We start from the raw sequence: 15,679 nt of genomic DNA, 5'->3' as shown, positions 1-15,679 counted from the left end.
TTACATATTTAAGCTCCAGCAATGACTGAAGGCTGTCTTCACCGCATGTCTTACTTAACATTTTACTTGTCAGAAGTCTAAACAAGATACCTTTTGGATTGTAATCATCTAATGATCTCTAATCTTTCAATTGAGAGCAGAGAAAGATGCATTCCCCATTATCAAGCTCATATGTATTTGGCCTTGTTGATTGTATGATATCCCATAGTATCTTCTGACCTCTACCAAACCCTTCTAAGCAGAGGTTGCCTATTTTCCACCTGTGTTTACCCAGGCCACTTTCACCATAAACAAGACAACTGAATTTTTTTTATTTCTACCCACTGAATTTTAAGTTGAAATTTTCATTTAATTGTTATCACACAATAATGATCAATGAATACTTCTCCTTCCATTGTAAGCATTGATGAAATAGCTGGCCAAACACCCTGCCGAAATGCAATGCAAGATTATTTTCCCACTCCTCAAAAATATTCAATTCCACCATTCTATTTTCTAAAGAAGTAGATAATAAGAAAAAATAATAATGTCACAACTATTTCATCCCCATGCATTAAAGCAATAACTAAAATTTTTACAATTATTTCATTGATGGGCAAAAAAACTATCCTATCCTCTTTTATTAAGTAGATAGCAAAGATTTGGTTGGATTGAATAACTGCATTTTCATGTAAATTGCCTGTATCGGTGCTAATTAAAAGTGCATCAATTCACTACTGTTTACTCACCATGACAGCCTAGAGCAGCATAACCGCTTGTTAGCTTGATGAATGTAGGACATCTTATTTGCCTGCTTGTATTTTAAGGGAGAATCTATAACAAAAATAAAAACGATTTTTTGAAGCCCACACGTGATCCTATCCTCGATAAAAAAAATGATTTAAGTTATATGGTGGATGAGTTGGTAGGAGGATAGCTGGGCCTAATAGAGGCAAGAGCTAGACTCCTGATAGTTGGCAGTGACCATTTGGTCTCAAATTAACTAACGGAAGCATGGGTATGGAAATGCCTCTTTCATGAGTTGTCTAACTATTGGTTTTGATGTATACATCAGCTTGTTGTGTGACTGACAGCTATCAAGTAAGAAGTCCCTATGACCTTTTTCATGCAGATATCACTGGAAAAATAGATAAGGTGACAACAACAAATAAACGTTGCTAATTAATATTTATGGATAATATTCACTTCCCTTGTCATACCACTGTTTTATCACCTAAATCCTAAGGAAGATATGTATTTCATTAAAATTAGAATCCATAGTGAGTGCTCCTCATAAATTTGATAGAAAACCAAATATTCCCTGATTAGGTAATGGAGTTCAAAATACAGAAAGAAAACCCAAGATCATTTAATAAGGTATTGCATACAATTCTGAATGAAGTTCTTCATCCACCAGAAAAGAATTTGGAGTTTCTGAAAACAGTGGAAGCCTGGTTTAGCGAGTAAAGCATTTTACGAGAATCGCATTTTAGTGAGTGATAGTCTTTGGACTGCCAAACAGCCTATGTTTTACTAGTAAAATAAATCGGATATGGCAAGGTCCAAAAGTTCCTTCCACAGTGTAAGCTCGGTATTACGACATTTCTCGAGGGCGATGCACCGCTGAGCAAGCATTAACTATTATGTTTTGTATTATCTGTTTATTAAACTAAAAATACTAGATGTGTGTCAGATCTACAACACCTAAAGCCAGTTTTGTCCAAGAATTTATGTGATTTACGGCCTGGAGTACTATCTGCGTGCTCCCATTTTACATTCTTTTTTGTTAGGCCCAGTTATCAGTGGGAGGGGAATGAGAGGAAGATGTGGGAGGGGAATAGAGGACAGTGGGAGAGGGAGTTAGTTCCCCTCCCCCATTCTCTTTGGCTGGCTTCGTCACTAATAGGCTATGTATTAAGCGCAAGAACTTATATTGCAGTAAAACCCCCTCATGTAGTGAGATTGGCACCCTTACATTGATTTTTCACTTGGAAGCTGGAGCAGTGTTACCTGCATGCTATCCGGCGATGAACATTCTACGTTATACACAATATTAAAGAATAAAGATAAAATTCCTCCAGCATGCTGCAATGACCGAACTAGGAACACCCAGCAGTCAAAAATATTTGCGGCAAGGGAAGCATCCTCAAATGGAATCTGCACTATTCCAGTGGTTTTGTCAACAAAGGTCTACAGGACTGCCCATAAACGGTGCGATGTTAAAGACGAAAGCTGACTACAATGCCAAAGGGGAGAAATATCTTCGACCACCGAATCATGCCATATTTCAGTGAACCTTTCGGCCATTTTCCCGACTGACTGATGTACTGGTTAAACATTCGAATACTCGACAAAACTGATGTTATCGGCAAGATGTATTCAGAGAATTATCCGAAAACTTCCACCACACACGAAATATATTTATTCTGACTTGTTACATTGTTTTAACAACTTTCCTCAGCCATCAAAATACAGACTGTCCCAAGGGTCGTGTGTCATTTTTGACTTGTAATTTTAGTAACTTTGCATCCAGTAATATTCATGAAAATGGCACACTTGAACTTTGGGGAAAGGTCCTACGTTTTGTTGAGTGTAAGTAAAATTTAACAATTTTGACCTTTTGACCTCACAATGTGGGTCCAAACACAAAATTTGAATTTGCCTTATGGGGTTTCAATGTTAAAAAAATCGAAATAGAAAAAAGTCTGAATTTCATTGACCAAGATGTCAATTCTTAGGTTTTCGGACCCGAGAAACCCGAAAAGAACACTTTTATTTACGAAAATTCAACCGTTGACTTAGTAAGGTCACTGTCAAGGTCATAAGGATGGCAAAAAGAATAGCATACCAAAGGTGTCCATCGATGGGTTTAATAGGGTGCCCAAGTCATTGATATTGTCCAAATACCCGTATTATTCACTAATTGACCTCCAAGGTTAATACGGAGGTCAAAGAGGTAAACGTCCGGTCATCGTGACAACCAAGGCGTCGAACCATAGGTTTTGAAGGGTGCCAAAGTCGATTCTTCAGTTCATAGATCCGTATTGTTGATTTCTTGACCACTGAGGTCTCAATTGGGGTCAAAGGTCATAGAGTTAAACGTCGGGCCATCATAACAACCAACGTGTTGAACCATAGGTTTTGAAGGGTGCCAAAGTCAGTTAGGCAGTTCACAGATCTGTATAACAAATTTTTTGGCCTCCGAAAGCCATAATAGGGGTCAAAGGTCATAGAGGTTTTAGTTGGGCCATCATGACAGCCAAAGTGTGGAACCATGGGTTTTAAAGGGTGCCCAAGTCAGTTTTGCAGTTCGTAGATCAGGGCCTTCTTTCAGGTTTTTATTGATTCAGAATATCTATTTCTTCCGGAGAAAAAGCACATCATTCTACACATTTACGATAAACTAGACATTTCAGGATTGATAAATGTGAAGAGGACGAAGAGGGGGTTACTAATTTAATGGCAAAGTCCGGCGGAGACATCACTACAGTGTGCGATACCACGCGAATTCAATATGTGCGAGACAAAACAAGCCAATTGACCTTGGAATCATAATGAGATAGATCGAATGAACATCAGGAGCATTAAACAATGAAGGCTTAGAATTTAATAGATTGCCACTCATTAGATGTGATTTTTTTTTGCTAATTCACCTAAAATCGCAAAAAATGCAAAATTGTGTTTTTATTTACTGACTTTGCACTATTTTGCAATATCGCATCTTGCAAATTTCACAGATCTCTACTAATATGGTAGTAGACTAAACCACATATTACTCATGGAATAGAAAGAAGCCTAAATTAGGAAATATCCAAATGCTTCGGAGCAAGGCTTCAGCTCACATCATCAAAGAAAAAAGGACCCTTGGGAATGGGATCCTCACGCTCAAACTTTTTTAAGTTTAATCCATTTTACTTAATTGGATTGATATTACTAATAGAATAGTGTAATTTTTAATAAAATATCCCTCAGATAGTCGTAAAACTCATCATTTTGAACCATTTATCTTTAAAATTACGCAATTTATTAATTTCGCACCTACCGCTTATCCTGGTGGGTATACTATACCCCCCACACACCCCGATATTAGTTGCACCTAAACACCTTTTAATTCCTAGCTGTGGAATGTGTGCACCCCTGTGGTCATCATTAGTAAGACTTTGGAGATAGATTACTCAAGTAAAGAACCAATAGAATTTTTCACTATTTTCCGTAAGGAAGTAAAATATGTAGTACATAATGCATGACATTAACCAAATTATTGAGGAAAAGAGAGAAGAAATGGGAACATAAATTAAGAGAAAAAAGTGAATCACCCGAAACTCCGAAAAGGGAAAAACATAAGGAAGCCTGTAGGTATTCAAGGCACAAATATGGGTTTACCACCTAGATGACTATATCCTATGATCAAATTAGAACAATAATCAGAACCAGAGGCATGCACAGAAACGATTGCAGGTCGAGTGCTCAACCAATATGTTAAGATTTACCATAATTTCAGCGTGGGTTTATACATATAAAATTTTGTTTTTGCCCAAAAGAGTAACCGATAGACGGCATTGGGACAGCTCACCACACACCAACAGAAGAAATGGACAAAGACACATGAATAAAAGAAAAATACACACTCACACAATAGTAGTAAAGTTTTAAGTAGCCTAAGGGATTAAGGAGAAGGATTACTTTAATTTCCAGCCAACTTAGTCCTTAAAGTATGCATTACTTCAGAAAGTTTAAGCTGAACACACCATATCAAGGCAACAACTTATGTATCGGTCTTAATTTAGATAAGCACTGGGCTCTTGGAGGGATACTATGATTTTCTTCACACCTCACAAAAATGTGCAGCTTGGATTTCAATCAACTCAAAATTATAATTATAAGTCATCAACTAGAGAGGTGAACGTATTGTTTTAGGGGCCATTCTTAAGAGACAAATAGATTCCTGGCTGCTGCTTTAAGCCAAGTTTTTCTTTCAATTTAACAGAATAGGAAAGTTGAGTAAAGAGTCCTACAAATGTAACAGGATAGTAGAGGCATTAACTGGAAAGCCAAAGTTAAGCTATAATAAATCCAATGTTAAAAATTAATTGCAGCATCTTACCAGTCTTAGTTAAATCAAAATTGCTGTCATTGATTGTGTAACCTTTACTCCATAAAGCACTCTTGCAAGCTTCCAAGATGATGGTTGACAAATAATCTTGCAAGGAATGTAGCGTCTCTCCAATATCTTTGATATTTTCCTCCTTTAAAAAAACATCATAACTGGTGTTTTTATAGGCAAAGAATAATTCTCAAAAATGAACCAATTGCACTACAGTCAAACCACTATTAATCATCCAAAATAATGCTTCCACACCAGTAGTGCAATTTAGCCACAACAATAGAAGAGTGGATTTAAATAGTAAAATATAGATATGTGGCGTCCTAATTACATTTTTATATGGTCTGGTTTTTATCATTTTGGTTTTATTATCTTATGGTTTTAACTTGTAATTTATTCGTTTTGCACTGTTGCTACGTAAGTTATTACGCTTAAAATAAATAAACAGGCATTCGGGTTTTAAGCTCAATGTTTTAACCTCTCTTCATGTATGTCAAACATAATGGGTCAGAACTATTTCCTCTTATCCCCCTCCACTCAACTTCTGGGATGGAAACTCAACTGTGAGCAGCGGAGTTTTAATTAATTCAATTTCGTTCCTGGGAGTAAAGTTCTGTCCCGGGTTGAAACTAAACTCCTTGCTGATTTTAATTTCATGTGGTAATGAAACCAAACCTATGCCTCATATTTTCATTTCCCTCGTGGTCACAACGAAGCATTTTAATTTCGTTTCACTTGCCATCTCTAATTGCTAGTAGAAGAAAAACTTATAGTCCATAACTTTCATGGTGGCAAACTTGTAGGCTTGAAAGCAGCTGTCCATGAGATAAAATAGAGATGATAGTGGGAAGGGAGGATAGGGAGATAAGAATATAGAGAAAGGAAGAATGGAAGACAAAGTATGGGTGAAAGTGGAAGGACTTATTGTTGAACTGTTTGATGGATAATTAGAAGAATGGTTGATTTACTATTGTATAATGCAACGCTCAACAGTGTATTTAACCAAGCAAACACCTAAAGAGATTGCCAGTGAACCGGTTTAACAATCCCCTGAAGATTCAGGAATTTTATTGAGAGTATTTTAGAATATCAGAATGACATTATCATTAAGATTTTTGTCTACCACATAGCATACCTGCATAGCCAGAAACTTCTCAAGAGTTGATGTTACATTTCCAGAAAATTTCACAAGAGAAAGAGCCATCAAAGGCTGACAAATTTTTTGATATTTAAGGCTAACTTCCCTCAAATGCAAATTAAGAGGAAATAATAGTTTGCTCAGCTCCTTTCTTGCCAGATAAAACTTCGTAAGTCTCATATTTTTTTGCCACCAGAAGAATGTTGTGATCAAATGAAACTTTTCAAACATTTTGACCTGCAATTAAGAAACAAATTATGAAGAAGCCAAGAAGGCAAAACTACTATAGGGAATTTTCTGTGCTAAACAATAGAAGGTGAGAGATGCTTAAAACAACCTTTATAAACTTGCTATATAATTCATAATCTCTCTCCCAAATATTGATTGGAGTCATTTCCATTTTATTTCCAGAAAATTCAGTAACCCCATGGCTGCTTATGGTGAAGTAATGAGTTTTATCGACACGAGAATATGGCACAACCCTGCAAATAATAAGAAGTCATAATTTCAAGGAAATGGGAGTAGCACAATGAGGAAAATTTTGATGGTAAAAATAAATATTGTACAGATTTTGAAATCCTAAGAAAATTCTCTACTGCTAGAAGATAAAGTCAAATTTTGACTACCCAAGCTAATTAATGCATGCTCAGTCACTGAAAATTGAAAATCATACATAGCTGAAAAACAAAAAAAAAAAAAAATGATGCACACGATTCTTGCTGATAATACAAGTGTGATGCATTGATGTTAAGTCCCCAATTACTATTTTGCTCAGAATATATTTCCTCCCCACTTTCCGAAAATCTGTCGCAGAAATTTTAAGTAGAATGGGGCGACTAAAATGCAGCACAAACAACTTCATTTTTTTAATAACTGAGAACTCAAAAAAAACGAGGGATGGACTATTTTTGGAGATACAAAATATATGATGCAGCGTTTGTTCAGCATGCCAAATGCTTCAGAGTACCATATTGCTGAAAAAAAAATTAACGATGAAACTTCAAGAGATATTGAATACTAAATTTGGTAAAAGAGGAACCTTAAGAAAATGACTCATATGTACTTGTGGATTTTTGAAATGCTATTTCATATTTTCATTTAGCTAAGACAGTGTCTAAAGTCACAGTAATGGAGATGCAGCAAGACCGAGCAAAGCAATGTACAAATAAAAATATATAATAAGAAAAACATCACGAAAGATGAACCAAAAACAACACTTACTCGAACTGATAAAAATTAAATAGTGGAGACCATTTTGGGTAGGGATGTTTTATATACAAGAAACTATGGTCTTTTTTCTTCTTGATGTGCTCTATCAGAGTTTTATGATCAATTATGCCAACTTCATTTTTAGCCAAATTATCTTTTATTCCTTTATCCTTTGTAGCAGGAGGAATTATCCTGCTCTTTTTCTTGTCTAAAGAGTAGTGATATTCATATGGAAAGGAAATAAAATTAATAAAATACACAAAGGTTAAGAAAACACTTAGCTGTTTCACAAAATAAAATATATTGCGACCGGTTTCGATACAGCGTATCATCATCTGGCCAGATGATGATACGCTGTATCGAAACCGGTCGCAATATATTTTATTTTGTGAAACAGCTAAGTGTTTTCTTAACCTTTGTGCATCATGAAGGAGTTTCACCATGTTACGCCAACCACCATCGCATTTAATAAAATACATTTGCAAGATATATTCATACCAATTTAATATTTAGGAATTACTTATTAAAAGTAGTGATGTACAGTTAACACTACATTAATTAATCAAGCCAACACAGAGCAATTAGGTAAAACTGAAAGAGAACTTGGAATTTCACCTGGCATAAAAATACAAATCACCACAGAGTGAACAAATATGAAATATAGGAGGTATAAAAAAATACTTGAAATTTATCATTCACAGAAATCCTTACCACACCTACACATCAATCAGGGGATATATTCTGAAAATTCCATGGTTGCTTCATCATTAGTTAGTCTGTTAGTTGAAGTGAAAATCTGTAAATCAGCTAATGAAGACTTTTCTCTTGAAATAAATATTTTTGATTGAGAATACCCAAATTTATGTCAATATAACATTTGTGATGTATATTACATTATTGATCCATCCAATGCTCCCAAGAAAGAAAATAAAACCACTTATAAACTTTTCCATGCAGAGGGTGAAGTGCTTGAAGAATAGAGTACTTGCTAACCTAGGGAAATTGAATTTTTTAAAAATTGTACCAGCAAAAATGCTAAATTTAAAATCTTTCACCCAAAGGAGATGTTTATTTATAGTCAATTATCTAAATGCATGAAATTGCAATTGTGCTGAAATACACAACCTTCATGTATTTTGATATGCAACGTCAGTTTGCACACATCACAAACAGTATGCTCTTCGGCATTTCTTTATCTTCGGTTTATATTTGATGTTAGGCAACCAGTGATTCTCAGTTCTCTGTGGAATTCTCAAATAATTGTTAATGAAGACAATTCAATTGAACCTCCTTCGAGCAAAGGCATAGTGAGCTTGAAAAATTCTTTATGAAGGCAGATAGTACTTCATCAAAGGAAATTCCACATAAGAAGACTGAGCACTCCTTTGTTCCACGGCATACTAATACCAGTATTTATACCCTGAGAAAGGTTTTTGTGAAAGTTCTTGCCAACCCCAAATTGAGAGGTAAGCAGATACATAAATGCCACTAGAAAGGATTTGAAGAGGATAGCATTTTCATCATCACATTTGTGCTGCTGTGAGGATCACTTCAATATAAGCATGGTATTTCAAATTTTCATGTGGCGTTACGTTTTCAAAATCTTGGCAATTGTAAACATTAGTCCGGACACAAGGAACTCCTTTCATCTGCCACTGATCGGGTGAGGGAAAAATTCAACAAATACAAGAAAAATAATGAACAAGAGGGCAATTATATCATAAGTCATGTCAACTTCATTTAACTAGTATCTGAGGCATAAATATTTGAAATTCAATGGATCTGTCAGTTGTAATAAGTATTTCATCAATAGCAGTTAACAACTAATATTCTCAAAAATGAACCTTAACCAAATGAAAAATTAAGTACAACGGTAAGTGTGTCAGCACGGAAAACTATGTAGAGAATGAAAGGTCTGGCGATATTACTCCGATGATAGCCAATTCAAGAGAGACGTCCCGAACATATCAAGACAAATGTGCCACGATGGAAGGAAGGGAAATCCACCAGCAACACGGGAGGTAACTTTGGGGGTGAGGTAACAGCCAGCCCTAGACTCCAGTCAGCTCAAACAGTCCAATTTCTCAATCACCTGTCATTATAACAGGAAACTACAGAACAGTGCTTGTCATCCAAGCATGGTTGGGGGAACAGCACACTCAGCAGGGAAGATCTCCTTCTCGGTTGTGTCAGTTCCCAGGTGGGGTGATGGACATTCAGTTTAGGCAATTGGTAGCCAAGGAGGGGAAAGACATGGTAGGATGAGGTCTCGGAGGGTGAGACAGTTTTGATAGGTGAAAAGTTGACAACTTGTCACTCCAAACCGTAGACTATGCCTCAGCACCAACTTTCCCCTGGATTTCCAAATCCAGGTAATCATCTGGAGGACCACTATTGAGTATTGAACTCCTGGTATGGCAGATTCGGATGGCAGAGTTCAATGTGCCGGAGACGGGTGTTGGAGACATGATGTCGGAGACAGGGTGTAGGAGACTGGGTGTCGGAGACAGGGGGTCCGAGCCCTTATGTCAAATGCCACCGTGCGAAAGTCCCTTATGCGAAAATCCTTCGAGCGGAAAGTTCTGGAGGGGAGAAGTTCTGTGGATAAGTTCGGAGGATGTTCAGAGGGTGTTTGGAGGCATTTCTGGGGGGGATACCCTAACAATTACCACATTCAATTACATTCCACACAATTTGATGACAGGATGTAAAGAACTAATGGATGAGCATTCAGGCATCAATGTAAGTTATGCAAAAACAATGCAAATTAAACTTTAAAATAACAATTGACTAGGCTAAAAATGATTTGGTATTTTCAAGGAGACCTGAAACCATACATACACTACCTACTGCAATAAATTTTATGGAAATACCCGGCAAATGCAAATACTCTATTGGGAATGGCTGTCAGTGACTCCCAAATGACTGGATAGCATAGGCTCCACTGCCCATCTGCCACTGATCACTATATTCCACTCAATGGGATTTTTAAGTGCCAAGAGACTAGTTTCTGGAACCCTTCCCAGTCTTGGAAAATGAAAATGATAAGTAGATAGGGTAGGGAAATAAATAAGGGTGGATTTCAGACTAATGAAATACTATTGCTGACATAATTTCAATGGGCTCGTTCACTTAATACCCCAAGTTGCAATTAATTAAAATAAATCAGTACATGGAAGGGAAAGGTAAGTAAATTACGGCAAAAAAAAATTCCCCCTTCAGCTTTCCTCTGGTGAGCTTGAAATTAGAAAAAGCAAAAGTAGCTACCTACTTTTCATCAGCTGGTGAAATAATTACAATTTTGGTTCCTTCACTCAATCAAAAGAACCTTGTTTAGAGGGAAGGAATCGCTCACATGACTGTTAACAAAAACAAAAAAAATCTCCTTACCCTTAAGGGTATATTATTTATAATAAATGTATTAGTGAGGCAAAGTAGCCGAGAGGCAGAGACATATATGCCTAACATGAGCTCATGGCATCATCAACTTATTGATGAAAGGGTTAAGGCTTTTCCTTTTTTGCCACAAATAGCTTGCAAATTAGGAGACCGTTGGAAAAAAGGAAAAATACAATCTCTTAACTTTTCAAACTCTACCACCAGCGATAATTAAATGGTTAATGATCCCACTTTAAGTACCTTCATGAGACTTTACCAGCTTTATATATATATATATACACAATCAGTGACTCACACGAGCATTATATATTTCATTACTAACATAATTCTTGCACCTGACTGGCTTCTGGTTCTATAATAATGGTCTTAGTCTTCCCTTTCCTCCGAGCGGTTTGATTCTTCAAATATCCTGCCTAAAAGACAAAATAAACTTAAGTATTGTGTAACCATTAGCAAAATGAAAAAAATTTAACATATCAAACCATTTGATAGACGATTTACATAGTATGCGGAGCAACACAAACAACTGCCTCGACAAGAACTTTGCGGCTAATAATCTGGGTTGTTTAGGCTCTGAATGGTCAATAAATAGAATGAAAATCACTATGTATATATACCAAAGGTTCGACGCGCTCCTCTTCATAATCAGTCCTTGAATGGTCATACAATCTTTTATGCGGTACATGAAAAGGTATTTCTGTGGCTGACCTGAAGGAAAGATTTACAACCCATAAAAGCATGTGCTATGACACATTAATATTCTTGACGCAAGAGAACATGTAGATGAAAACTATAACACGAGTTGATACCTTAGCCTTGACAAGGGCGGCTTTATTACGAGTCCTTCAGCCAGAGATTTCTTCCGTTTCTTCTCGGACTCAACGTCGCCCTCGGTAGACCCACTCATGAAATTCTTGTCACTATATTCGTTTTCCATTTTATCATCAGATAGGCTTAACCTTCACTCAAAATTACGCGATGCTACCAGAAATACTCTCTTCGGAACCCGAAAAGTTTGTTCTGTGTGAAGTGTCGGCCACCGCCTTACGATTTCCATAGAAACAGAAAAACAATGTTACGCAGAACTCATTGCACATCACTGAAAAAAATTTAAACTTAAAAAGAGTGCGACCACTTCGCTCATAATAAAAAGAGACAGCATTCCTATAGTAAAAACTATCCATGGTCTTCGGCAGTCTTCGAGTCATCCTCCACATCTTTTGGGTCCTCGTGTTTTCATGGTTTTCATCCGCTATGTTGGTACTAGTTGGTGGTTGGTGGAGAATGGTGTCGGCCGTGTAGAAAGCGGTTCACTTGAACTTTGGTACAAATTTACCACCTACTGCTCATAGTGAATCATAGCCTGCGTAATTCTTTATTCAAATAACTATGGTCCTTATATACGAAAAGGTATATAACGTGGGCTACGGCAGAATCGAATGACAATAGAGTCTATCCAGATTATATTCGTGGGTTTACGTCGGTGTATTGTTCACGCTGTTAATTAGGTATGTATCGAAGTAATTCTTTACGGAATATGGCATCTTTATCAGTAAAAAGTTCATAAAGCACTTTTCCAAGTTACTGGAGAGAAACAAATGCAATTAGGCCAGGTCAAAATCACCTATTGCCCGCGAAACCGTGTCAACACCGAGTGTTAACACGGTTAACACTCTTGAGAAAAATTTATGACTCGATTCCAAAACTGAAGAATACGTTTCGTTTCACTGAAACTGTTGATGTGTGGATGAAAACATTTCTGTGAGTGGGTGCATATAATTATCTAATAGTGGAGATTTTTAGTAGACTAAAATATCTTTCTGCTGCCATAATCTTTTATTGTGACAATTACATTCTTTAATTTTAGTAACTACAGCGGTGTTAGTATTTCAATTCCACTAATGTCAGCTGTTCAACAGACATGATCAGATCCAGATAGGTAGAGTAAGAAAATTTGAATGCTGTTATGCGAGGAAATCGGTAAGTTTCTATTTTCAGTACTTTAATTATGAGATACTTGCTAAGATTTTAGTTCGAAGATAACTCTCGATTGCTGGTGTTGTGCTCAAGAATCTTTAGTGCCATAGAGTAAATAGCTAGTATGTAACAATGAATTATATCGTACGGTCATTCACATATTGAGCTGAGAGTTGTGGTTTTTTTTCTTCTGGTAATTGGTCTAAAGTTATGAGCAAGCACATGGAATTACCAAAAAAAATACCTCGTGTAGCAACTTATAGCTTAGTGTACTTTGGTCAAAAGTAATTAAGGTGGCTGATCTCCTCACCCTGATATCTCATTCACTAAGCTGGGGCTATATTATTCACAGAAAGTCTTCCCAATGAGTTATTACTTTAGAGGATGACTTTCTTTTAGAACAATCATAACCTAAGGACATTTCTGCAGCCCTCAATAGGGCCTTTTCCTCATGAAACAATGGTATTGCAGGGGAGTGTCCCTGATCATTCACCAGGATCAGTCTCCCATATACCTTCATGGTACCTAGAAAAAATCTCTAGAATCCTGAGGAGAAATACTAGTAAGACTTATTTCCATCCTATCTCCAAGCACATAAGAAAACTCATGACGCTGATGGGTACTTGTGGCCTTATGACTCCTGCCAGATTCCTTTCAAGAAGGGCCAAGTATACACATTGGAGACAGGGGAATTATTTCCTTGGGGGTTCAGGAACTCTAAAGGCACCACCAACCGGGCCAACTGGAAAAATCAGCTGTGGCAGAACATAGCATCGATTAGGACCACCCAATTTCTCTGCCAAATTGAGAAGCTCTGAGAATGATTGACTTGAGAAGAATTGTAAATATGGATGAAAGGCAACACCATCAATCAATATATGATGCTAGATATTCCCTAGGCTAATAGGGTGGTTTCCTATTATTTTTTTATTGCCTAAATCGAAAGATTATTACTCCTGGAGTACGTATTTCACGCTTTTAGATTTTTAAATGACGATGTCTATTTTTCGCGATCAAATGAAAAGTGAAAAATTTCAAGCGCGCGAAAACGCAACGCGTAAGTAGGAATGAAGGGAAAAAGTCCGTACGACGCATTTCTGGTTCCCCCTCCCGCCTGGTAGGTGACCTTGATCGAGGCTCTGAGCGCTGATAGGACGCAGGATGCTAACGGGTAGCTGAGTACCTTCCTGTATGGTAGCGCATGGCTTAAAAAAGGTTTATTAATACCTTATCAAGCGAAGAAAACTTTCCGACCTTAGCCAGTTTTAATAGGTGATTATTAAGACATGTTTCCCTGAGCTCTGTGACTCATGCATGCATTGGTAGCCTCTGACAATGCATAACTCCTATCCTCTCGTGTAGAAACTAGGTCCCTGTGACGTCACGTGGAGTGGAATCGCATGGGCGCCAATCTGGCCTTTTTCAAATGAGGATAAAATTTGACCCTTGCCATTCGTCTAAACCGGTATTTCAAAAACCAAATAATTTGTGTATTATGAATACACTAATGGTGGGTAACGAATCGCCATCAATGCCTTTTGTTTTCTTTGATGAAGGAAACTACCCTATTCCTGAAAATCAATGCTAAGGAGCATAAAAGGACATAAGGACAGGGCTGAAAAAGGTGGAACTGCCAGCTAATTAAATGATAGCTGGCCCTTGGTTGAACATGTTTTAGCCAGCTAAAGCAAGCACCATGGCATACCCATAAGACAATGGACAATATGGTCATCAAAACGTCACCCAAGAAGAATGTGACCTAATGGCAAACCCAAGCAGCATTTCTCACATGTCATGTTATGCTTACTAAAGATGATTGCTCTTCCACTTTCCAAAATGATCCAAGTTATAGTGATTTGAGGAGGCGATTCAGCTGTCAGAACTCTTTTCCAGTTTTTTCAGATAAAAGGCTATGCACCTTTAACCCAAATTCATCCCGAAAAATATAAGATCGCTCAACATGGCTCCACTTTTTCAGTGCTCTGCAGGAACTCCAAGAAAAAACTTACTGTCCTAAAAGATGAAGGAGTAGGAAATGGGCTGCTAAGAGAACATACAATCGTGTCTGACCAGCCCCATATACATGTATATATTTTATTTATGGAGACATCCTAGTTCCTATGCTGCGGGCTGAGGTGGTAACTGTTAGCAGAAAATTGCAATGCCCATCGACATAGTATCATCTGAGTACACTATGTTTAATCCAGAGATGTCTTGAAATCCTTTATTGTTGTCTGGGAATTATATAGCATTGTGCATGATTAATACAGGTAAATGTTTAAAAATATTACTGTTATTGTCATAAAATGGGGTACTTAACTCAAGTCAGCGTAGTGTAGATAAGTGGAATCCCATCATGAATTTCAACATAAATATGTGGAAATTGGCACCAAGAAAGTTCTTCCACCAAACCACAGTTTTTATTAACTTCATCACATGAAATACTTGATTTTGCGGCTACATAGTTTTTGCTGCGTAATTCCAATCCATAAAAATATATTTCCAAGCAATGTAAATACTTCACAGGTTATTATATACAATGTATATATATATATGTATATTAAAACATTTAACCACAACATCTGATAGGTACTGTATTTCTGCACAGAATGGTAAAAAATCTAAGTTAGTGCAGGAAAACACATATTTACGTCCCATTAGAGCTGAAAAATGTGGTTTGACTGAAAGTAATACTAGTCCAAGCAGTAGTAATTGAAACACTGAATGGCTTAGGTTGCAAGGAAGTTTTAAAAGAGTAGTTTCTAAGGTGCTGGTCAGTCTTGGTTTCTCCTACAGAAACACAGCATAAATTATTCCTACATTTCAGTATATTGTGTAAAAGTGTGAAATACACATATCAATGGAAACTGATA

At 36.9% G+C, this 15,679-nt stretch overlaps 1 protein-coding gene across 1 annotated transcript in view; it reads right to left on the bottom strand.

Annotated features, from left to right (window-relative positions):
- Positions 1 to 12,589, bottom strand: part of LOC124159738 (dynein axonemal heavy chain 6) — a 126,592-nt gene extending 114,003 nt beyond the window's left edge. The window contains exons 1-8 of the mRNA XM_046535648.1: positions 11,639 to 12,589; positions 11,447 to 11,537; positions 11,152 to 11,242; positions 7,443 to 7,638; positions 6,559 to 6,703; positions 6,219 to 6,458; positions 5,084 to 5,225; positions 729 to 813 (exon numbers count right to left, since the gene is read on the bottom strand). Coding sequence (XP_046391604.1) covers positions 729 to 813; positions 5,084 to 5,225; positions 6,219 to 6,458; positions 6,559 to 6,703; positions 7,443 to 7,638; positions 11,152 to 11,242; positions 11,447 to 11,537; positions 11,639 to 11,766 — 1,118 coding nt within the window. The 5' untranslated portion in view covers positions 11,767 to 12,589. The remainder of the gene's footprint in view (positions 1 to 728; positions 814 to 5,083; positions 5,226 to 6,218; positions 6,459 to 6,558; positions 6,704 to 7,442; positions 7,639 to 11,151; positions 11,243 to 11,446; positions 11,538 to 11,638) is intronic.
- Positions 12,590 to 15,679: the final 3,090 nt, after the last annotated feature.

This window comes from Ischnura elegans, chromosome 5 (assembly GCF_921293095.1).
Source record: "Ischnura elegans chromosome 5, ioIscEleg1.1, whole genome shotgun sequence".
Taxonomy (NCBI): domain Eukaryota; kingdom Metazoa; phylum Arthropoda; class Insecta; order Odonata; family Coenagrionidae; genus Ischnura; species Ischnura elegans.
The sequence above is the reverse complement of the archived record's forward strand: the minus strand, read 5'-3'. Positions and strand labels throughout refer to the sequence as shown.